The 25,473-nt window shown below is 40.1% G+C and overlaps 1 protein-coding gene across 2 annotated transcripts in view; it reads right to left on the bottom strand.

Annotated features, from left to right (window-relative positions):
- Window positions 1-15,038: 15,038 nt before the first annotated feature.
- RALA (RAS like proto-oncogene A) overlaps window positions 15,039-25,473 on the bottom strand; it is a 25,938-nt gene continuing 15,503 nt past the window's right edge. For both annotated transcript variants that reach the window (XM_042474528.1, XM_042474529.1), the window contains exons 3-5: window positions 24,403-24,611; window positions 19,930-20,104; window positions 15,039-16,897 (exon numbers count right to left, since the gene is read on the bottom strand). In XM_042474528.1, coding sequence (XP_042330462.1) covers window positions 16,775-16,897; window positions 19,930-20,104; window positions 24,403-24,611 — 507 coding nt within the window. In that variant the 3' untranslated portion in view covers window positions 15,039-16,774. The remainder of the gene's footprint in view (window positions 16,898-19,929; window positions 20,105-24,402; window positions 24,612-25,473) is intronic.

Raw genomic sequence — 25,473 nt, 5'->3', positions numbered from 1 at the left:
TAGGACTTTCTAGCCCCTCCAGCACAACTCTATGGTCAATGTCTGGCAGGTGTTGAGCATAGAGTTGCACTGGAGGACATAGAGATTCCTAGAGAATCCTCCACTAGGACTTTCTAACTCGTCCAGCACAACTCTATGGTCAATGCCTGGCAGGTGTTGAGCACATAGTTACACTGGAGGACATAGAGATTTCTAGAGAGAATCCTCCACTAGGACTTTCTAGCCCCTCCAGCACAACTCTATGGTCAATGTCTGGCAGGTGTTGAGCATAGAGTTGCACTGGAGGACATAGAGATTCCCAGAGAGAATCCTCCACTAGGACTTTCTAGCCCTTCCAGCACAACTCTATGGTCAATGTCTGGCAGGCGTTGAGCATAGAGTTGCACTGGAGGACACAGAGATTCCTAGAGAGAATCCCCCACTAGGACTTTCTAGCCCCTCCAGCACAACTCTATGGTCAATGTCTGGCAGATGTTGATCACAGAGTTGCACTGGAGGACCTAGAGATTCCTAGAGAGATGTTCTCTCAGGTAAAAATGTGTTTTTTGTTATTTGTGGTTGTTCCACATTCATGTGGGTCCTGGGCCCCTAACCCCAGTGAATGTGGAAGGATGAGTATATACCGGTTTAGGCGTCAGAGATTATAATGCTGGGTATTCAAAGTAAGCCAAATACACTACAGAGAGCATGTCGCTTGCCCTTTTACCTTAAGGACTTTCGTGTTTTAAATGCTTTCAATCAAAGGTTCCATAGGGCTGCATCCGCAGTGGGACCAAAACAAACTGCAATTCCCAGAATTCCATAGTATGGAGCCATGTCAATTTAAGTGATATCAAACTGGATTATTTCTGAGGTGATGGGAGAAGCTCCACTTTTGAACTTGGCCTGTTATTTGTGGTTTAAAAGGCACACATAAAAGACTTCTTTTCCTCAAGTGGGTTAAAATGCCCACCCAAGAAGCTGAGAACAACAGAGAGATAACAAAATAAAGCCATGCTCTTATAGATGCAGCAGTGAGGGAGGGTCTAACTGTTGAATTTCTTCCTGTGAGGTCGTCTTTTAAACTTTAAACATGGAAAGGGACACTAGGTTTCCTAGCTGAAGCTCAATGCTGTGTCAAAATATACTCCAAAGGACCTCTCAGTGGGCCTTTCTCTCTTCATTCAGTTTTCACAAAACACATTTTTAAACATTCCTGCGTTGTACAGAACTCTTGAGAGGTCCTCCTCTCTCATTTTCTGAAGATACATACAATGTTTAGCTTTTTCTTCTTAGTATGGAGTTCCCTTTTCCACCTCTTTGGAAAATCAATATGAGAATGCCCACAGGGCATGTTTGTAACCTTCTTTGTGACACAACAATTCCTCTCAGTGATGAACTGTCAAAATTAAATGTTAAATTTCAAATATTTAAATACAATTTTGAATCAAGTGAAACAAGCACAGCTTGAATATCCCTTATCCGAAATGCTTTTATGTTTTGTGCACACCTTATATACATAGCCTGAAGGTAATTTTATACACAAATTTTTAAAATAGTTTTGCACATGAAACAAAGTTTGTGTATGCTGAAGCGTCAGAAAGCAAATGGTGCCACTGGCACATATATTTTATGCATATGTTCACAGGGCAGAAACCCCGCATGTCAAGTTTTGAATATCAGCTCAGTTCACATTCTGGTATTCCCACTTTGAGACTGGACAGAAGAATACAATGCTCTGTTTCTCTTTTCTCATTGAAGCACTTAGAATCATAGAATGATAGGGTTGGAAGAGACCACAAGGGCCATCCAGTCCAACCCCATTCTGCCATGCAGGAACTCTCAATCAAAGCATCCCCGCCAGATGGCCATCCAGCCTCTGCTTGAAGACCTCCAAAGGAGACTCCACTACAATCAGAGGAAGAGTGTTCCACTGTCTAACAGCTCTTACTGTCAGAAAATTCCTCCTAATGTTGAAGTGGAACCTCTTTTTCTGTAGCTTGCATCCATTGCTCCGGGTCCTAGTCTTTGGAGCAGCAGAAAACAAGCTTGCTCCCTCCTCAATATGACATCCCTTCAAATATTTAAATAAGGATATCATATCACCTCTTAACCATCTCTTCTCAAGGCTGAACATACCCAGATCCCTAGGTCTCTCCTCATAAGGCATGGTTTCTAGACACTTGGCCATTTTAGTTGCCCTCCTTTGGACATGCTCCAGTTTCTCAATGTCCGTTTTGAATTGTGGTGTCCAGAACTGGACATAATATTCCAGGTTGAGGCCTGACCAAGGCAGAATAGAGTGGCACTACTATTTCCCTTGATCTAGACACTATACTTGTATTGATGCAGCCTAGAATCACATTGGCCTTATTAGCTGCCGCATCACACTGTTGACTCATGTTCAACTTGTGGTCTATTAAGACTCCTAGATCCTTTTCACACATAGTCTCGTTCAGCCAGGTGTCCCCCATCCTATATCTATGTATTTCATTTTTGCTAAACCTGGGCAAGAGGGCTATGTTTATTTTTTTACATTTATGTTTGTTTCTATTTCTATTTTTAGAAACCATCCTTCAGCAATAGATCCTAGCATGTTTAAAGCCACATTGAAATAAAAAGTACAAAGTAGAGTACCCCACCATCCAAAGGCTCATGCAATAACCCATCCAAGTTGAATCCTGCTTATGGATTTAAATAAATTTATTATAACTAACCAGATGGAGCACTGATGGGTAGGTAACTAAACAAAGCACCATTCAGAAGAAATACATTCAGGATATCTACTTCTAGGATTCTTCTGGATGAACTCATTAGCTATAATGTTCAGATCTATCTCCAAACTGATGTCTTTATGTCTACAGTATATAGAACAACCATGTGATTGAGCTTGGCTTGCCTCATGCTTGGCTGCAGAAAGGTCTTTATTCTACAAAGGCATGAGATAAGAATGACTTTTCTGGTGAACATGATGAAAACGGCACTGTAAGGGTGATTTTGATCAGCTTTGTCATTTCTGGTAGCAGGTGCTGCAAATATTTGCCTTGTGTCCACTCAGAAGATCAAACACATCCTGAAGAGTTAAAATTTCATTGCAATATCCAACATCATATCATGATGAAGTTGTAATCTAGAAGAATCCATGTCAGTTTTCAGTTTTGCTTGTATGGTTCGTACACCTCTGAGGAATAGTGATTGTGTAAGCTGCTGCTGACATCAAACACACCATAAAATATTTTCTTATAGAATCCCTCAAGAGACTCAAACTGGTGAAGCTCACACTCAGGAACAATATGGCATGGAGGCTTTCTGTGATAGGTAGAGTAGAGCTTCCTAAACCTAAGTATTTTGCTGTCATTGTGGTCATTGCTGTCATTTGTCCAGAACGCTTAAAAGTTGTTCTTCAGCTGCTGTAAACTCCTCTGCAGACCCAGAAGAAGTTCTGGTTGACAGAACTGTAGGTTACTTGTATGAAGTGTGGTACTGAGTGTGTCCAAATGTCTAAACACAACCATAAAGTGATGCAGCATGAAGAAAGAAGCAAACCTTTGCAAGCTTTATGTATATCCATCTGCTTTTGTCTCAGCACCTCCCCTTTCCTCAGGTGCCACATCCTCAAAAAATCAATTAACTGTCTATAAGAGCAACTGACTGTAAGGAAGATGTATATTCTCCTCTCCCCCTTGATATTTTATGAACCAGTCAAGATGTTTGCGTGAATGTCTGACAAAAGTAGAGTGGGGCCTCACTATCCAGGGACTTGCCATCGGCCGATTTCAGCATCTGTAGATGGCAAGCCTGTATTGTTCCCCAATGGCAATCCATGCATTAGGGACCACCATTAGGGGCAACAGGATGGGGGTTTACTGAAGTCCTGTTGTGGCACGGCCATGTGTATGTGCTGCCATTGGGGACAACGGGATCTGAGGTCCAGATTTTGGTATCTGCTGGGGAGTTCAGGACAGATTCCCCCAGAGATACCAAGGTCTCATGGTAATAAGGTCAGCTACACTCAGCCTTTGCCCTCCGCAGATTTGGTATCCGTGCATTTCAGCATCCAGCCACTAAAATTAAGAAACTTTTTTTAACCTTCAATTGATGGCAGCTAGGCTGAAAAGCAGTCTCAAGTCAGAAAGGGAAGCTGAGCAAGGGGCTGGGAGGGAGAGACCCAGGCACCAGGGATATATTCTTCCTGCTTCTGCTGTGATTTAGCTCTGAAGGGGCAGCCGGCATGCTCCCAGGAAGAAGGAAGCAGGAAGAATTGAGGCATGGTCCTTAGGGCTTCCCTCCCCCTCCCTCTTGGCTTATTGAAACCTCTGTCTGCTTGAAATCAATCCCAGGAAGGAGTTAAAAAGAGAGAGCAGGAGGCATTAAGTGTCTGGCTCTGGCGTTTGGCTTTGCTGATGGTGCTGCCTTCCAACCCTTTCTTCCCCCACCCTCACCACCTCCCATGTCTCATTGAAATCAATCCCACAAACCAGTTAAAAGGAGAGACCAAGGAGCAGTAAGAAGCTTAGTTTTACCAGTGCTGCCTTCCAACTCCCCACCCACACTCCAATAAAACAGCAATAGTGAGTGGGAGAAATTATGAACAGCACACCACCTCCTCTCTCTATATTTGGGCAAACCGAGTGAGAAAGGACTACCTGTACAACATTTTCCTATCTTGCCACCTATAACATCTGGTTCACATTTCCCTTTCTCCTCATGAATAAGGTCATACATTATGGCGAACCTAAACACCCCAACATCAGGTCCCTTATATAAAAAGGTGTTTGCATCTGCAAACATACACACAAATGCTGTTAATAGTTGAAAATATTTTAGTTGCTATATGTACAGTACAGTACATTTTGTATTATTTAGAAATCAGAAGGCTCATGTACACATTGACGCTTTGGAGGAGGATCAATAATACCATGTCAGGATCTGTGGAGGTTGAAGGTTAAGGATCTTCAAGGTTTGAATGTTGAGGCTTCACAATTCCTGATGCTTTATTCAGAAACATTGTTATAGGAAGCAGTTTCTTCTTTTTCTTTGCATCATCAAATAAATCTTGCAGTGGTTGTAAGCATGTTGTTATCCCTCAGACACGAAGGCGTCGTTCCATAGAAAGATTGTCCTCAGGATCATATCTTTTAACACTGGCGCTTGTTGAAAAACTGCAGCAAATTTTTTAAGTGTCCAAAATGATGTCTGAGCCGTCTAAATCTTCTGCATTATCATCACCATGCTCATACTCATATGTACAATACTTCAGCAGATCTTCCAATACCTCATTGGTAAGTCTTCCTCAGTCATGACAGAGAAGCCTTTCACAGCAAGTTCACTTGCAACATTCAAGATGTTACTGACTTCTGCATCAATAGTGGAGAAGCCCCTGAAATCATTGACTACTGCATCCCATAATGCTTTCAACACTTACTGACCTTCTCAGGCTTTATGGCATCTACGCTGCAATAAGCACAATAGCCTCTGCAATTGTGAAGCTCTTCCATACATCCACAATGGTGCAGTGTGTGGATTAACATCAAGTGCTGCACAAATCTTCCCAAAGGTGAAGAGGGTGTAAATTGTCTTAATGCACTTGATGACACCTTGATGGTTACAGGAGTAATGTTGTGTTTGGAGCCAGAAACATCACTTTCACATCCTTATTGGTAAAGCAGAAAGATTGGGGGTGGCTGGGAGCATTGCTGAATATGAGGAAGACCTCGAATGGCATCTCCTTCTCTTCCAGGTACCTCTTCACTTCGGGGATGAAGCACTGCTGGAACCACTTCAAGCACAAGACTGCGGTCACCTGACACATCTGTGTTGCCAGAACACAGGCAGGCAATTTTTATGTTTGTTCTTAAAGGCCTGGGGATTGTTTGCTCCATAGATGTGGCCAGGCCTCATCATGTCAACTGCTGCATTGCCAGAGTAAGGTGATCTTTCCAGGCCTTGAATCCTGGAGCCTGCTTGACACTGTTATGGCTGCAAATACAACTGGGCATCTTCTTCTAGAATAAACTTGTTTCGTCACAATTAAAAACTTGCTCTGGAAGATAATCTGTGGCGGGATACAGACCGCCAAAATGTAGCGTGGCGGTGGCGATTCTAGGGTTAGGGAGCGCACACCATTCAGATCCTCTGTTCGTCAAAATGGTGGCGCCCTGTCTACATGAGTGCCGCCATTTTGACGTGATGGCAGCCGCACCGCATCCAAACGGTGCGGCACGGCTGTGATGTGCTGGCGCTGGTACAGGGTGCTTGTGGCGCCCTTTCAGCGGCACCGAAAGGAGCTCCGAAATGGAGCTCCTTTCGCTGGACGTGTCACTGGCGCAGCTTTTACATGGCCGTGCCAGCGGTACAGAAGAGAAAGGGGCTGAGTGGCCCCTTTGTCTCTCTCCCCGCCGTTTGCATATCCTACAGTTTGCCTTGTCTCCTTTGAAGTGAGGATGAGGAGGATAAGCAGCAATAGGTGCGAAGATTTGCCCGCCTCCCTCCCTACTTCACTCGGTGACGCTGGTCTCTCTCTCTGCAGGGAGCTGGGCAGACCTTGGAGGAGGAGGTGGAACGAGAGCCTGTGTGGTCTAGTGGTTTGAGCATTAGACTGTGACTCTGGAGACCAGGGTTCTAATCCCGACTCAGCCACCCACTGGGTGACCTTGGAGAGTCACACTGTATCAGCCTCAGAAAATGGCCAGGGCAAACCCCTCTGAAGAAACTTGCCAAGAAAACCATTGCCATAAGTCGGGAATGATGTGAAGGCACACAACAAGTTTAACCACAACACCGAGGGTGGAGGGAAAGGGGGAACTGCAGTGGGAACTTGTGGGGTTTTCCTTTGGCATGAAGCCCCAAGGACACTCCTTTCCAGGCCGCAGGTGGATTGGGGCCTCCAGGGTTGTCGCTATGGCCGCTGAGGCCCCAATCCGTCGGGGAAAGGAGTGGTCTGTATCCCGCATTTGTCATCTATGACTTGCTGGAACTCTTCTGGGAATGCTGGTGCTGTCTCTGTATTGGCTGATGCAGATTCTCCTGTAATCTTTAACTTCTTGAGGCTGTAGCATTTTACAAAGCTAGCCAGCCATCCCTTACTAGCCTTAAACACTTTCCTCTTACTCTCTTCAACCCTTTCAGAGTAATGTTCATAGAGGTTAAGTGCTTTTTCATGCAAATTTTGGCCATCAACAGGGACATGCTTCTGGGACGTATCTTCTAGCCACATGTAAAGCTTTCTCACTCCTAGCAAGCAGTTTATCATGAACCATACAGACAATTTTTGGCTGTTGAAGGTTCAGCACAAACACAAATTTCTGTTTCTTTCTAATTTTGCAGATGCTAAATTCATTCTTACCAACCTTACTACCAACTTCTGCTATGACATGTCACTTTCCACAAGGTCTGAGTTTTATTTTCTTATCCAAAGTCAGCACTTTACACACACACACACACACACACACACGCACGCACGCACACATGCACGCACCTTTTGTCTCTGAAGGAGCAATCTTTGGACGATTGCTTTGACCACATATTTGCTTTTGGGGGGCCATTTTTGGTCAAAAAAGAGTTCACACAGCAACACACAAGTGTCAAACAATATCTGGATCTGCAAAAAGGTGAGAGGGTTGGATTCCTATCATGCGCACTTGGATTCCTGTGATTTCACAGAACCTTCTGTCTCTGTTCAGCCTCCTGTTCCCAGAATGCTAATCTCTTAACCTTGTGCTCCATTCAAAAATATCCTACCAACAACACGTTAAAGTTTGAGGACCTCCATTAGCTAATTTGATGGGAAGGGGAGAATTGACAAAGCCAAGCTCCAGGCATTTACTGTTTCTGGGTCTTTTAAAAACTCCCTCATGGGACTGATTTCAATGAGACGTGTGTGTGTGTGTGTGGTGGAGAGAAAGAGTGGTTGGAAGGCAGCACCACTGGCAAAGTCATGCTCCCAGACCCAGATACTTACTTCCTGCTCTCTCTTTTTGTGGGATTGATTTCAATGAGACATGGGTGTGTGTCCCTCCCTTCCCTGCCCTGATATTGTTCCTCAGCCTGGCTGCCATCAATTGCAGGTAAATTTAAATTTTAAATACCAACTTGAGCATCTACATTTTTTTTAATATGTGGAGGTTTCTGCAACTAAACCCTCACAGATGAAGGTCCATTATACTTCACTGAAAAGGTTTTTACACATGGCAACATTTCCTGATATATCCTGCACCACTAAATTCATAGTATGGGCTACACAGTGACCATATACAGTCCTCCCTCCATTCTCACGGTCTTTGGATCCATGTCCCTTGCTTATGCATGAGGGACAAATGGAGGGAGTATGAATGGGGCCTGAATACAGGCGAAACTCCGTTTCCGCAAGGAAGTCCAGAATAGATCCCCTGTGAAAAAGGAGGGGCAACTGTAGTGTCTTGGTTCTTTCACAAGAGCCTGCAGCCCAGTTGCCCACTCATGCATCCAGCTACATTTGATACACCATCATAGCACTGGCCATGATCCCTGTCAAGAGCAAGATTAAAGTGTCAGATTACATCTTTCAAAATAGCAAAAATACGTTTAGAAATTATGGCATCATAATTCATAATTAAAGCAAAAAAAAAAAAAATTCCTCCACAGCCATTTCCTTTGTGGCAATGTGAAAGGAAAATGAAACCTGCTCCTTTGTTGTGATATCTGTGGTCTCATCCACAATTGTTCTGTAGTAAACAGCTGCTTCAGTCTCTCACTAGAATATTGTGAGCCATGATTTTAAGAAACTCATTCACAATAGCTGATGAAATCCATTTGTAATTTGTACGATCCAGCTATGATTTCAGCTGGAGGAACATCAGCAGCACAAAGCAGCAAGAGTCGATCCTTCCTCAGTGTTGCCATGAACTGAAAGTCCTTGACAGACAAGATCTTATGGAGGATAAATTTTTTAGCAGTGCTTTTTTAGCTTCTTGCATTTGCTTCTGTGTTCCTTCTGAGGAAATGACATGAAGGTTTATGTCACCTTCAACAGCAGCCATAACTTGAACAGCTGCATGGTGAAAATCTGAGTGTTGATGGCTGTGGAATCTTTCTAGAGCTTTCTGCTGGTTTGAGAAGCCTTTCTTAACAAAAGCTTCATGTGCATTCCTGTCTCTTGAGGTTTTGGGAAAGGAGCACTCATTTCACTTGCTGTGTGACAGATGTTGCAATATGCTTTGCCCATTTCATAAGAGAGACAATCAGAAGTTCTCTTCCAAGTGTCCTTGTACTGGCATCATGCTGGCTTTCTTTTCACACACGGAAACTAATATCTGAGGGCATGCCTTTAGAAGGTAATGCTTCATCAGCCTTGTCCTGGAACTTATATTCTGTATTAAGTCCAGAGGACTTGCCAGTGTAACCTTCACCGGTGCCGGCCACGGCACATATTTTCTTCTTTTTGACAAGAAATCTCTCCATGTGGTGATTCAACAAAGGAAATAGGATTCTGCAGAAGAATAGAAAACATGTTATCTACTCCAGCTGATTCAAATAGTTGCAGCCAAGGCTAGTTACAGGGATCATACAACACTCCTATTAAAACAGCTCCACTAGCTTCCAGTCAATTTCTGGGTACAATTCAAAGTGCTGGTTATGACCTATAAAGCCCTGTATGACTCAGATCAAGGCTATTTGGCAGACCAGATCTTCTGGGGGAAGCTCTTCTTTTAGTCCCACTCTTCACAGGCGTCCCTGGTGAAAAATGATAGAGGGCCTTCTTGGTGGCTGCTCCAGTGCCCTGGAACTCTCTTCCCAGCAAAGCTAAACTGGCTGTCTCCTTAAGGTGCTGTTGGAAACAGGCAAAAACCAGCAGGCCTTTGATGAATAATCTGAGTCTACATCTATGTTTTTAAGGACTTGTAAAATTGTCATGTATTTTAAATGTTTGATGTTTTAATACTGAAATATATTTATTTTATTTTTAATTTTTAATTAATGTAGATCTTTCTTTTTCTTAGGTTTTAAAATGCATATGTTTTCAATTTTGAAATGCCAACTTGAATAACTAGGTAATGGGCAGGAGGCTGAATGACAATGATACCAACATCACCTTCTGGAAACTTTTAGCCAAAGAGGATCAGAAGCACACCAGAACAGTGCCAACAAATCCAGTATCAAATGGTCCAAATGATAGTGACAGAACCAGCAGGAACACATTCTCTCTGCCTAGTACTCAATGAAGATCAACCACCATGCCAATCAAGGCCTGAATGCAAATTGGAATGATTTAGCTATTATACTATCATGAATTAGGAAAGAAAGAAGGACAAAGGATTGGTTACAATATTATCTGCCATGGAATGGTTATACAGTACTGAAAGTGGAATTGGGACAGAATTGCTGCTTTACTGTTACACTTTGGCCCTTGAGATTTAGCTGCACAGGTAGGTTTGAATATTCCTTTAATTGATGTGACCAGACTTGAATTGCCAAAGCTGGAGGCATTCAACACGCACACACACACCATACAAATGGCAGTGCTGTGTGAATTCTTCAAATAATTACTTATAGATTAAAATATTCTCTCTTAATCAGATCTCTTTTCTGTGAAACAGTTGTGCTAATGGCATTGCTATGAATAGTTACACTCTTAGGTAATAGGAAGAGAAATGCAAAATGTTAAAGCAACAATCTTACATCCAGCAATGCAGAAAATAATGGGGTTGAATTTGTACATAATAAATTTGCTGAATTCTGTGTGTGTGTGTGTGTCTGTCCAACCACATTTCAAAAACAAACTGAATTTTTAGTGCCCTACAAACCACAGATTAAGTCACAGTTATTTAGCTATTTGTGAAATCTGGCTTATTTATATCATTGCTTGTTATGTCTGAATCTAGAATTGTGACTTGTTTATGGCTTGATTTTTCAGTCCGAAACAGGAACTGACAAAAGGGGTGGAAAAGAAATAGACCAGAAGCAGGAAAAACAAATTATGGCTGCAATCTCACACCCCTGCATGTAGATATATACTATGCCAATGCTATGCAACACCCATCAAAACAGTTAACATTGTACTACATATGATAATGACTGGGTACTGTTGTGGAATACACGACAAGCAATGCACAGTACAATGAATGATGTGCAAGGGGCAACTAAAATGCACAATCACAATGCAGAATGAAGAAGTGCAATGCACAATACTGAACCAAACTGCACAGTGCAGTTGCACTGCACAATGCCAACCACAATGTTCAATAGCAACTGCAGTGAGCAGTGTACAATCATAATGAACAACATTGCTGTATTCCCGTGTTTCGGCGACTGTTATCAGAACATATCTATTGCACTATAGGGAATAATGTGCCCTGCATGCATAGCACAACTTATGCATGAGTGTATCACTAACAGGATGTCATCTTGTTTGATCATCTGTGGTATAATTTACAGCTAATGCAAAAAATTGCGTTAACATAAGCAATGTCTTAGCATAAAATGACTCTATAACTCATGAACATGGCCTGCTCACCTAAGTTGTGTACATTTAAATCAATTTGCAAAGCAGCACAGCAGTACATGGGAGCAAATGGGAAAAAAATTAAATCCCACTGACTAGATACAAGCTTTTGGGTTTGTCCCAAGATGTCCGATTATGGCCATTTAGGTGCATACCGACAGCCCATATTCTGTCAGTGGCATATTGTTTTTTCTTTTCTTTTTCGAGCCCACACATGTCTATGCTGCACTGCAAATTGATTTTAATACTGTGGGGAAGGTGTATGTGGGCTGCAATGAGGTATTGCGAGCTATATTTGTCCAGTAAGATGTCAGCAATACTCCAGATAGATTTTGTAATAGTGAAAGCATCAGACCAAAATAGGATGCAGTAAATGAGGCAAGGGGGATTTCCATTTCCTTTGACCCGAATAGGAAAATTCACTGTCATTAATGAATGAAACCTTTCATTAAGATACTGAGGCTTTCTATGCTTTTACTAGTTGTGAAAACGAGATATTCAATCGCCTAAAAAGGAAGGCAAACCCGCTCCACCACAGTGATGGTTGGCAACTTCTATGTCAGGAGGGCAGTGACTCCACTCATGGTATTAGCCCAAATTTTAAAGGCGCTGTCAAGGGCCCTGAGCTCTGTCCCCCAAACAGGCTAAGTACTTTGGTAGCACTGATAAAGTTTAGAGTAAACCCCAAAGGAGTAGCTTCACCACCCCACTGACATAGGAGCCGTGAGTTGTGACATATATACACCTCATTGCTATACTTTGATTTCTAGTTGATTGCTCGTGGTACTTCTACATGAGACAGGTGGCCAAGCAAATCATTCTTTACAAATAACAGCAAAGATCTATATTTATTATTTATTTCAACAACTTCTAGCCCTCCCTTCATCCTGATGGATTACAGGGTGGCATACAATAGTAAATGTACAATATAACAGCAACATAACACATTCAGTCTTCATGTAACAGTTAAGTCTAAAAAGGCAAGACTATAAAACAACCAAGCCAGACAGAAGCAATAAAATCCATTAAAATGCTTTGACTTAGTGTCAAGATTGTACTGCTGACAAAAGTCAAAGTGAGGGAATTTCAAAGTAGGGAGTGTCACTGCCAAAATAACATTTGTATACATATAATCAACAACTGATCATATTCAGAGGTCTTCACCTGATGTTTATAATACACTGTGAAGAGGTGCTCTTTGAGGTATTTGGATCCAAAGCCATTTAGAGTGTTATCGGTAAGTGTGAGCACCTTAAATTGGGTGAATAGGCTGTCAGTGAAATTCTTTGGCTCCATATAGCTAAGCCAGTCACAATGCTTTCCAGATTCTGGGTTGACCGAGATATATTAACTATCTTCAGGGGCAATCCCATATGCAACCTAACAAGGTTACTACAGAAGGGATCACCTAACCAAGTTATTCCTCTCCAGGAACAACTGCAGTTTGCAAGCTATCGAAAGCTAGTAAAGAATACTCAAGTGCCAATGAGGACACTTAGGCCTCCAATGACATTGATGATGAAGTAGCACTCCTGGAAAATACACTCATTCTTTTAGTTCTAACACCAAATTCCTAGACTAAATAACCATCCAGCCAATGCCTCCATCTTGCCAAGATTGATTCAGCTTCAGTTTATTCGCCCTTATCTAGACCATTATCACATTCAGTCAGTTTCAGCACCTATGTAAATGTACTAGTTAGCATCTGTAATCCTGACTTGCATCAAAATCATGCCATAGTAACCAGCAGATGGCAGTGCATTCACTGTATAGCCATGTTATTACATTTTGAGAACTTCCTACACCTTTCTTCAAAATGTTTAGATTTCTAGTCCCTAGTTTCTCAGACTACAAATCCACATGCACATCAATGAGCTGGCACATGCCAAATTTTGGAGGCCTTTGTCTGGACTGGACTTTCCTTTTTCACAGCATTGATGTGTGCCATAACCTAGTCCTAGTGCAATCTTTCTCAACTTTGGTTCTCCAATATTATAGAAGTCCTAGACAGAAAAAAACAATGGTCAAGGATTCTGGGAGATAGGTCCAAAAGTAGATAACTAAAAGTTGAGAATAGCGGTTAAAACACATCATCCTTTATACAGCTATCAGATATCCCATTAAGTGTAGCATTCAGCTATCAGATATCCCATTAAGTGTAGCATTTTTAAACTATCACAAAGTGATAGTTTCCTAACGCTACACAAATTTGAAGGGCTCAGAAGAAGCTATATATTATGTTATACAAGCACCAAAGTAGGGAACTATAATGTCATAATTTTTCACTTTACAAAAGCAATTTTCTTGCCTGTTGAAGATGTTGACTGACTTGACTGTTGTGAAGAGTTACTGAGAAGTAACTATGAAGTATGGAGAAACCACGTATTTTGAGATTTAAACCATAATTACATAATAAACAGCGAGAATAGATATAGCTATATTATAGTTATGAAATGCCTTTGTCTAGGAAACTTTTGTAACTGATCAGTTGAATTATTTATATGTTTTGGTTTGAGCAACAGAATCCAACAACATGTTAAACACCCCTCTGTTTCATAAGCTTACCATGCAACAAGGGTGGGATGATGTTTGAGAAATAACTCTTAAGTATCTCTCAGCACAAGAAACCTACTATACAGTAGCTCAAGTGTGTATAAGTCATGTATAGTAAAATGTTACCGTGAGCACTTGCAGTTGCTGGAATAATTTGAGATGGCATTTGAAAGTGGAATTTGGCTCCTACAGCAATGTGATTTGTCATAATTAAGGCATAATGAATATAAAATAAGTAACGTTGTTTTTAGTGAAGGGGCAGTCTCTAGAAAGATGGCAGTGTGAGGCTATGTGAAAAAATGGAGTTCTGGACAAACAATAGTGGACACAATAGGAATACAATAAGAACACGAAACACAGTTAATAAAGTCTTTTAGTTAGCATACTCTGCCCCTTGCTTTCTTCTTAGCCAAAACATGATAATCCAAACTGGCTAGAATGACTGCAGTTATGCAATATGGGTAAAATATCTTAAGCCAGACCACAGGAAACTGTCCTACAGATAGTTCAACTCTTGCTGCCAGTAACTTAATTCAAGACTCAGCTGAATGTACTCAAAATCACCTGTGGTACTGCAGCTAAGTAACTAGTATCTTGTGTTGCACCAAATCTAAAATATCATTTAATGAAAAAAGTGAAGAAATAACATTCTGTTTACATCTATATTAATCTGGTTTTTCCAGTTGTTCAGTTGACATATATGTTATGTCCTATTTTGACAAGGACTGTGAGGGGAAAACAGCAACAGTCATTGGTATATGAGTCTTGAAACAGAAATGGGCTGGACACAGAGTCCTGAGATGCATCTTTCTGCATCAGATTGTCCTGGTGTATAAGTCACTTTCATACAACTGATACTTATCAGCAGACTTGCAATAGACTGAGGATTATCTGTGAATGGTCTATGAAGCTTTAAAACTGCATGAATTACAAGTAAGAAATATAACTGGACAAGCTTGAGCTTAACAGAGCAATAGTAAAGTTGCTCTGCTGGAATGTAAAGTTGTATAATTAGCATTCCACAAAGTATCTTAAAAAATGAAAGTTTATTCATAGTTAATGGCTCAAATAGCAAATAAAAAGAATCTGGTAAGGCATCAGCCTACGACAATTGTTTTATGTGTCCATTGGCTTCATAACACCTTGGTTCCCATTACACAAACATCACAATGTTAGTGGTTAAACTCCCTGGGTAGACAGACTGAAAACATATACACAATTAAATGAGGACCAATCTGTTTGGTCAGGCACATCAAGAACTAATTCTGCACATGGTATCATCTACTGGAGGATGTGTACAAAATTTCTGGATTAACAAGTGTTCTCTAAACAGATACATTACTAATATCCTACTTGTTAGCATGTTAAATACAAGTTTCGTCTATGCTGCTCTGACACACCTTGAACAGACAATTTATAAGTTTACACATGTATACAAAAATTGTTTTTTGGAACTGACCTAACCTTTACACTCACACTCAAGAGGCTTAAAAGTCTCAAGAGGCAATGGTTTTAGTTCAGTTCCACATACTAACATTGTGCTAGTATTCTTTCAATTGCAGATGAGTTGAAGACAATACAACTGTAGTGTAATGATGAGGGATTTTGGAAGCACACAGTCAGTCTTTTTACATAGCAGAGTAGGGTGGTTTACTTGACTGATATTAAACTAGAAAAAAGGAGTTTGAATGCTTCCCTATTACATAATGCACAGTTAATGTTACTAAAGGCTTAGAATGGAGAAACACAGTAAAAACAGGCAATTGATCAGTATTTTCCAGACAGCCCTAAGAGCAAGACTACATTTGTGCTACTGAAATCCACACTGTTCCCCAACCCCAGGAAAATACCCACCCTAAATATGTAGACATTAAGTATATGCAGAGGTCAATGTCAGTATCTGTGCATTAAGGAGAAATGACCACTTCAGAATGAAATGTACTGTACCCTCTTCACTTTAATCTCAGATGTACATGTATATGTCGGCCCTTTCACTTAAAGCAATCAAGGTAACTGTATGCTCTGGACTATTTAAGACCTAGAGTATGGCACACTTTCTGATCAGACATACTTCTAGCACAAAGCTAGTTAGCAAAATTGTTCACAAGAACTGCGCTTCACACTACAAGATATAATTTCATAATGATGCACACACATCAGTGCATCACAATGAAGATATACCCTTAACTACATTAACATTTTTAGGTTTTTAAATTAAGGCATATTCAAATATTCTCATGAGTTTATACCATTTGTCTATGCTAATTCCATGTATAAATGACTCCCAATAGATGTAGAGAACAGAGCCAGTTTCTCTTCTCTAATTTGCATAATCTTATAACAGCAAAAAAGCTTATATACTACCTTTGCTTAGTTTTGACCACCGCTGTAGTTTTCAAGGCAGTAGAAGACAAAGTGAAGATTTGGTGATATAAAAATGTATGCTTTCAGAGAAACATAAGTAATGCTTTTTTGTTTGTTTACAGTTCTAGGGAGACTGCGCATGAAAAAACCTCTACATTCAGAAGAACCATGGTGAGAGGAGGCAAGTTATGAAATGGGCTGAATTCTGCTTCTCTTGAAGCCAAATTAAACTTTTTTCATGAACGACTTCAGTGCGGTCCCAATTCATGCGTTAAGTGATACATTACAAATCCCAAACTGCTAAGAGTAATTTCAGTCATAAGAGCCTCCAAATGGCATGCTATAAAGTTATGTATTTTATTAGTATGGTCAAGGTATGAAGATAGTTTGGAACTTTGATTATAAAATACAACATCTTTCTCTGATTCTCTTAGCTAGACTTTTCCTTTTCTTTTTCCCATTTTTTTCTTTGCTGTCTTCCATCTTTCTTGCTCTGATTTCTCGCATTAAGTCAAAAAATACCTAGAAAGAACAAGACTATTGTTAGTACATGAGCACTTAATGTAACAGAAGCCCATCTGCTTCTGAGCTTTTATTTTATTATTAAGTAGGCCAAATAGGTTTCCTCTATTCCATTCATATAGAGACTGACATTTATAAGTGCCTGAACTCATTATCATGATCTTCAACAAAACAATTTTACAAGTAAAAAAAATAGACAGATATATTTTATCTGGTATTACAGCACCAGAGGCTGCTAAGAAGTTATATTGTGTGAAGTTCCTGAAGACTTATCCAGGAGACATATTCTCACTATGAACCCAGCACAACTGATTCCATACTATAAATGCAAAACACAAGCCTTTATCCACATTGAGACACCAAGTTATAATCCTTAACTTATTTTTGCAAAGGTGCAGTTCCATATTCACAGATTCTGCATCCATGGTTTGAACCATTTACGTCATGAAAATATTTTAAAACAATGCCACATGCCAGAAAATGGCAACTCAGTCTTGCAGATGAATTAACTGGAAAAACAAAGATCATCTTGCTACCATGCCAACATGCCTGTCACCATAAAATAGCCATTCATGAAAGTACTACGCAGAAGTACAAAGCCAGTTTCTCAAGTTAGGATTCAAGAAGATCTCTACGAAACAGTTGGTCAAGTCAGTTACAGTTCAGTACAGCATTGTTCAGAGTAAACAAACCAAGTTACATGTGGTGACCCAATTTCTAACATCTGATCTTTCTAAAGGACCTTCCTGTTATGCAGTTCAGTTTGTATGTAGGTCAGAAAGGAGAGGCTTGCATATTAACTCACTAAGCCCCTTAACCTTCTGCCAAATAGATTTTCTCCAAGGCTAGACCATATACTTACAACCATAGGAGTTTCTTTAAAAAAAAATCTGCTATTTCTTTAAAAAAAATCTTAAAAGGTGTTGTCCCTGTATCAGATCACACAAATATTATCACATGCCCTTCACCATCTTCTTATATTTCAAATCTGTCTTTTTAGACAACTGGGCTAGCTAGCATTCTTCAGCTGGAACATATATGCACATGCATATACGGTAAGCTTGGTTCAAAGTGCATCCGTTTTGCTCTGAACAGTAGTTTCCTGGAGATGGAGTAAAAAAGAACCTTGAACCCTATTCTTGTGCATTACCTGAGGCCTGTTACAGACTGCCAAAATAAAGCTGCTTCGGGTCTCTTTGGAGGTATGCTATTTAAATGATGCATGGGTCCTAAGAGTCCGGAGGTCGCACCAAAGCCACACTCCATTCCTAAGCACTGGAGTGCAGCTTTGGTGCAGCTTCTGGATTCTTAGGATGCATGCATCATTTAAACAGCATACCTCCAAAGAGACCCGAAGCAGCTTTATTTTGGCAGTCTGTAACAGGCCTATGTTTCAAAAATGCAGATGACATTGAACTCTACTAGTCCTTTCCACTACAAGGAGGCTATACTGGTCCTACACAAGTGTCTGTTATCAAGTAAGGGATTATATGAGTGCAGGCAAACTGCAACTTCATCCAGACAAAACAGAGATCATTCTGAAAGGCTGGTAAAGGAACAGAGATTCAGCTTGTGTTAGATGGAGTTACATTCTCCCTCAAGACACAGTCTCATAGTTTATGGAGGAGCTCCTGGACCCAGCTTTGAACCTCGAGGTTTCTGTGGAGAGCTGGAGTGCTTTTCAATATTTAAAGCTTGTGTGCCAAATGTGCCCATTCCTTGAAAAACTGTATTTGGGTACAGTAGTGTATGCCTTAGTTACATCTCATTTGTAGAATGTTCAGAAGAATGTTCAGAAACTTGAGCTAGTACAAAGAGCTGCAACCAAATTTTAAAGGACCATCTTACTCTCCTGTTACAACAGCTTCACTGGCTACCAGTTTGTTTCCAGGCATAATTCAAAGTGCTGGTTACAGCCTATAAAGCTTTATGTGGCTCAGGTCTGGGTTATCTGGCAGACCATATCACCCTATAGGAGCCTGCCTGATAATAAGATAATCAGGAGAGACCCACCCTCATCAACATCACAAGCATGGTTGTTGGAGATGCAAGAGAAGGTCTTCTCAGAGACTGTCCCTACCTAGACTCTGGTACTCCCTTCTGGGAAGGCCACAATGGTTCCTCCCTACTATCCTTCTGCCACCACTGGCTTTTAAATTGGAAAATATTTTTAAAATGGGCTGAGGGACCTATATTGTTTTAGACAATGGTCTTACTTGGTTTTTATCTTTTATTGGTATTTTATCCTTTGAAGTGTAATTTTAAAAAACTTTTTTTCATATGTTTTTAGCTGTTTTTAAACTGTAAGCCGCTTTGAGTCCTAATTTTAGGGGAAAGGCACATATAAATAAATATACGGTAATCATAATCACAAGAACAGCAAGTTATTAAATCAAACAGCTTCTCCCAAGCTAGGATTTCAAGAGAGAATGGAGCGTGCAAGCTCAGCATTAAGAGAGAATGTTCAAGTGACGTCTTGAAACTTTCTCTGTTTAGCTACTTCTTGGGGGAGGAGAGAGGAAGCTCCAGTCTGCAGACCTAAAATGGCCCTTAGACCTTCCCCATGTGGCTGCTGAATTTCTTCTGCTCCTAATTTCTGATCAGTAATTGAAGATAACAGTCATTAAAAGCCTAGACTGGGGATGGGGGCTGTGCAATGTAATGAGCTTTGCATGGAGCAGAATTTTGGCATGCAGATCTAAAAGATTTTGCATGTCTGAAAGCTGTTGTACTGGGGCAAATTGGTGTCACTTGTGTTAAATCCACCCTACTTGCTTTGGCAACACCCTGTCTCTTTATCTCTGTCCAGTACTGGAATGACCTCCCAAACACCACCACCTCCTCCACCATTTGAATTCAGTTCTTTGGCCCAAAAAAGATTCTTCATCACTAGGGCTATTCACTCTGAAGGATAATGAACTATCCACAAAAAAGCAGTGTAAAACTCATTGATAATTAGTCTTGGCAAATAATGCATGAAAAACAGAAACACACTTATAAAGATCTATTTGGGGGGGAAAATGATCTTTTACCTTATCAACATTAGCTCGTGTTTTAGCAGATGTTTCAACATAGTTAACATTCCACTGATCAGCTCTGTTTTTTGCTTCTTCTACAGAAACCTGTCTTTTATCTTCCAAATCTGATTTGTTACCAACTAGCAAAAAGGGAACATTTTCATCTTCTTTCACTCTTAATATCTGCTCTCTGGGGAGAAAGAAACAGACTTCAGACCCGTGCAATGTTTAGGTCCCAAACATGAAATTCATTTATGTTTCATATATACTTTATGCACATAACCTGAAGGTAATTTTATACAAAATTTTTAATAATGTTGTGCAATGAAACAAACTTGTGTACACTGAACCATCAGAAAGCAAAGATATCACTGTCTTAGTCACTCATGAAAGAAGTGTCAGTTTTTGGAATATTCCGGATTTTGGAATTCCACTTGTTAGTACCAACTGGATACTTGATCTACAGAAGGTATAAGCTGCATGATAGCACGAGAGAGAAATAAAATGTGGCAAGAACAAAGACCTGGGAGAATTTGCAAGGGTTGACTAGCCTATGAAAACTACAAGGAAGTGACTCCAGAAACGAGATGGCCATGCAAATACAAAAATTAGCATTTTTGGTATTGATGTCAATGGTGGTAGATCAGAGCTAAAAGTCATCTTCAGAACAATCAAGAGGAAAGCATATATAACTTGTTAGTGTAAAGTAGTACTTAGGTGGAACTTCCATTATAACATTCAAATTAGCTTTCAAGTTTAAATTAATTTAAACAGTAATCAGATACTCCAATATAGTATGTCATATCCCTCTCACCTGATAATTAGGATCAATCATCTACTAGCTCAGCTGGCCCTCACATGCTTACATCTCATTACAAGTCTTTTAAACAAATCTAGTACAAATTACCTATGATATTGAATTAATCATAGAATCCCTTGTACTACCTATATATTATATGTAACATTGTATTAAGAATCTGTGACTATGTATGATAAGTGTAGGATGTTAAACAGGATACAGGACCAAGCTTGTCCATCACACAGTTTAGTGAGTTCTTTCCTCAGTTGAAGAAACTTTTATAACCTATGACTCATGTGATAGAGTGAGGAAAACAGGCATAATGCTTAATGAGGGAACAGTAACAGCTAGAATACCTTTTGCAGTAAGTTCCACTTCCTCAAACTATTCAGTGAATTAAAATAGTATTTTCAATACACTTCAGAAAAACATCCACCCAGGGATTTCAATTATTTTTTGGTTACTGTTCAAAACTTGCCATGCCAATTGCTCCCTGTGTGATTAGCTTTTAGTCTGTGCCTTGATCAACTCCCTATTATATGCTACTGGCAGCCTTGTAGCATACTGGGGCTTTCTTAAACCACTGTTAGGAGTACATTGCTTCAGAGCTTACTCACCACAATGGTATTTGTCTCATGACATTGTCAATTTTATATTGTGCTCTGTTAGGTGTGTTCAATTTTAAGAAGCAGAAGGAGAGATCAGAACATTTCCATGGAAATACGGTGGGAAGATCTTCTACCAAGAACCATACTGATAGTACAATAGTATGAAGCTTTCAGTGCTCTATCCTTTTGGTCGCTTCTTCTATGATAACGTTAGTAAATCAAGATAATATTTGGAGTCCTTGTAACTGTGCATAAAAATTATTTCATGCACTACTAATCTTACTACAAGTTTCTCACATCTTGTCCAATAATCATCTAAGTGAGAATACTACTAGAATAGTAAACCTTAAGGTTAACTTCATTTTTAAGGAAGAGGTGAGCAGCCATGGGCCTGTTCAGCAAATGACTAATTACCTAATTAGAAAGAGAAATGTGTAAGCCGCTCTGAGAGCCTTCGTGGCTGAAGAGCAGAGTATAAATAAAATAAAATAAAAATATTAAACATAGAACCAATCTCCACACCCACAGGCAACAAACTGGAAAGAAAGATGGTAAGAGGAGAGATACACCGAATTTTTAGGTTTCTTTAGCTAGAGAAGTATATGCATGTACTACTAATGCTAATCTCCTACAATTTTTCTCTATAAGAGGGGACAAACTAGGGAAGAGTTATGCAAAGTGAACTCCTGGTTCCTTGAGGGTTTCTGTGGCCTTCTACCCTTCTAGATTCTGTGCTAGGAGATTATCGCATGAAGATTCCCTCTCAATGCTGCTGCAGCTTTTTAAACATCTGAAACAGCAACAGTTCTTTTCACATTATCAAGCAATTGTGAATTGATAACAGGCTGCCCATGTATCTTATTGCACTACCGTTTTGTTTACTGGTCAACTATCTAAGATTAAGTAAGTAGTCTTGCCTTAATTGAGAATGGGGTCTGTGAAGTGAAATCAGTTTAAACCCCTTCTTTTGCCTACTTGTAAGATGTTTTGCCTTCATTGGGAATTGGGGGTGGTGGTGCAGTGATACCTGTTTAAATCCCCTTCTCTTTGAATTACCCCAGAATGACTTATGGCACATACTTCAATAACGGGTTAACTGTGGGATTGACAGCTATTCACAGGATTTTCCCATTCATTAAAAGCAGTAGCAGAAGTACTGATTGACTACAGGATACTTACTGCCTAGCCATGATGTAGTATGATAAGATCCATTTATTATAGCTTCAATTCCAATTCTATCCCATTATTTAAGAACAGTGTGATAATCTCCATAGATGCTGTCCATTTTATTATTTCTGCTAATCACCAGCATATTACCAAACATCTAAGGCTAATAGACACTAGCTTTCCTTAGAAAATTAGTGGAATTGTGGCTGTGACATTCTCACTATATCTGATGTTAACTTATGAAACATCAGGGTTTTCTTATCACATCCCAGACATGACATCTGCCCCTCCGTTTTCATGGATTTGAAATGTGTGCCCCTCATGGATCTGTGTGGTGCAAACAGAGAGGGATGAAACGGGGCATGTGTCTGCAGTGCACACCCATGTAAACTCGTAGGTAAGAGCCACCATTCAAGCCAATGGGGCTTGAATATAGGCAAGTTTCCATTTCTGCACGCTCAAGGGTGGTGGTGGTCTGGAACAGATTCCCTGTGAAAACAGAGGGCCGACTGTATATTTATATAGAGGAATCTCCTTTTTTTGGTAACTATATTCAAACTAAGACTAAGATTCCTAGTCTGGCAGTAATTGGCTGACTGCTAGTTTTTGCAGTACCTCTTTTGATTTGTTCACTCACTTCAAAACCCAGATCTCGAAAAACCGAAATCAAATAGGCAGCCTATGATACTATGGCCCAAACTGCTGGAAAGTCTCTGCATTTTGGAGCAACTACATCTGAAGTAATTCAAGTTTTTCCAAGCTCTTAATGAGTTGTGTTCTTTTAGAGTACAACTGATCTCTGCCATATAGGCCACTTGTATTCTGACAAGTAGTAGGAATCATGTAGCCCTTCAGATACTATTGGAGTACAGCAGATCTAGCTAGCACAGTCTATGTTGAGGAATGCTGGGAGTTTTGCACTGCTTGTTCTCCTGGGCTAAGTTGAAGAACACTGGTCAAATGTCCCATCTTTTGGCAACAACTTTCCATTGCTCCCTTCAGGTTTCTGATGAGACTTCTCCCACCCTAAGCCAAGGAAGTGATAATGTAAGTTGACAAATTCATGCATAGACATGATGAGCAGTATTATACATGTTCCACATATCTGTAAGCCCACTCTATCCTCCTGAACCACTTGGAAAATGTGCAGTGATAAATGTGAGAATGCAAAAGGTAATAGCTCATATTTAGAGAGCAATATTTCATCCTGAAGACCGCCCCCCCGCCCCCATGTTCATTCCCCCATGATCAGAATTATCGACAGTTCAACTACACTTATGGAGAAAGAAAAGATGTGTCAGTCATTTTCAATGTCAAGCAGGAGCAGCTTAGGACTTCTGATGAACATTAACAATTACAATGATGTAGACAACCAAGTGCATGATTTGTATCAAAATTCCCAAGTCATGCAGCCCACTGTGTGACCATGTATCAGCTGCTCTCAGTTTAAGCTAATGTTACAGGTAATAAGGGACTGGGAAACCAAACTGGATAGTGACAAAAATGTAATCAATACACACTAAATTAATGGGCACCTCTGCAGATATACAAATTATTAGGATGGCAGAATGCCCACGCACAGCATGGTCGACCCTTTTACACAAAAGCAGTATCAAGCCCCTCTTGTATAAAGCAGTATTATCTTTGTTCTTCAAGGCAGTTAAGGACATCATGCCAAAATGCACTGTACTTCAATAGACTAAGTGGAATATGGGACAGTCTGTGTTTTAGATTATATGACACTTGTGACAGTCTGTGTATTAGGTATATGGATGGCTCCAAGTCATCCAAAGTACAAGCATTCAGAATGAAATGTCCAGAAATGTAAGAAACAGAAAACACAATCATTCACCTCAGCAAAAATAATTTGTTAAAGACACTAAACAAATCAATTTCCCACACACACCCAATTACCTAAAGTCAGCTGTAGCTGCAAAAGATTCAAGTTCTGTAATGGAAAACACACAGAGAAAACCTTCTCCACTTCGAAAATAGTTATCTCTGATTGCAGCATAATCCTCCTGTCCTGCTGTATCCAAAATATCTATCTGGACTTCTTCCCCATCCAGGACCACCTTTTTTCTGTAGCTATCAGCTTTGGTAGGTTCATAGTCCTCCACAAACTGTAAAGAAATTAAACAGTCAGTGCCACTTTGAACAGCAATCTACTATCCATAATTCTATTCCTTGGCAAAATATTAGTAACAACATTTGAAAGCACTTTCAGATATTCAGAGTGCTTCACATGTCCTACCAATTTCTAGTCATTACAACCATCCTGTAAGGGAAGTCAGTATAACCATACCATATATAAATATGCCTCAGTTACCAAAGTAGATGGACTCCTGAGCATTACTTCTTTAACAGAAATTTGGTACCAGAGACAGAAATAACGTGGAAAGAATACAGAATAGATTTTTACACAAACAATAGTTGCAAACGTTTTATTCCAAATGAACAGTATACATATGTAAAATGAAACAGGTCAGGTAAGTCTTGCATGAGTAAACATAACTTTTGGAACTTTCTAGGGCCCCCTTGAAAGGTTTTTTCAAACTGCATCCAGGGATGATTTTTTCTTTCACAAGCTTTTTTGTTATGATTTTCATTTTGCCAATCAAACTTACAGTGTCAATGTTTTTTTTTTAACATGCAGGGGAGCAAGACAAGCTAATCTTTCCCCTTTTCTCTCTGCTTTGCTGTCAGTGCATGCTCAGTAAGGGAATCCAGAAGCAGCTCCTATTTACCTTGCCTGCTGCAGTCAAGCACACATGGCTACAGTGCTGTGCAAAGGGATCTATAGTACCTTTGAGACCGAGAGAAAGAGGTTGGAAGCATACGCTTTTGTAGACTTAAGTGTACTTCATAGGAATAACCACCTTGAATCTCATTTTGGTAGAAAGGTGGGGTATAAATCCCATACTCTAACTAAAAAGATTGCATGTACAGCACTGTGTAAATTTACAGCGCTTCATAAATAAAGGC

This window comes from Sceloporus undulatus, chromosome 6, assembly GCF_019175285.1.
Source record: "Sceloporus undulatus isolate JIND9_A2432 ecotype Alabama chromosome 6, SceUnd_v1.1, whole genome shotgun sequence".
Taxonomy (NCBI): domain Eukaryota; kingdom Metazoa; phylum Chordata; class Lepidosauria; order Squamata; family Phrynosomatidae; genus Sceloporus; species Sceloporus undulatus.
This window is presented reverse-complemented; position numbering and strand designations above follow the sequence as displayed.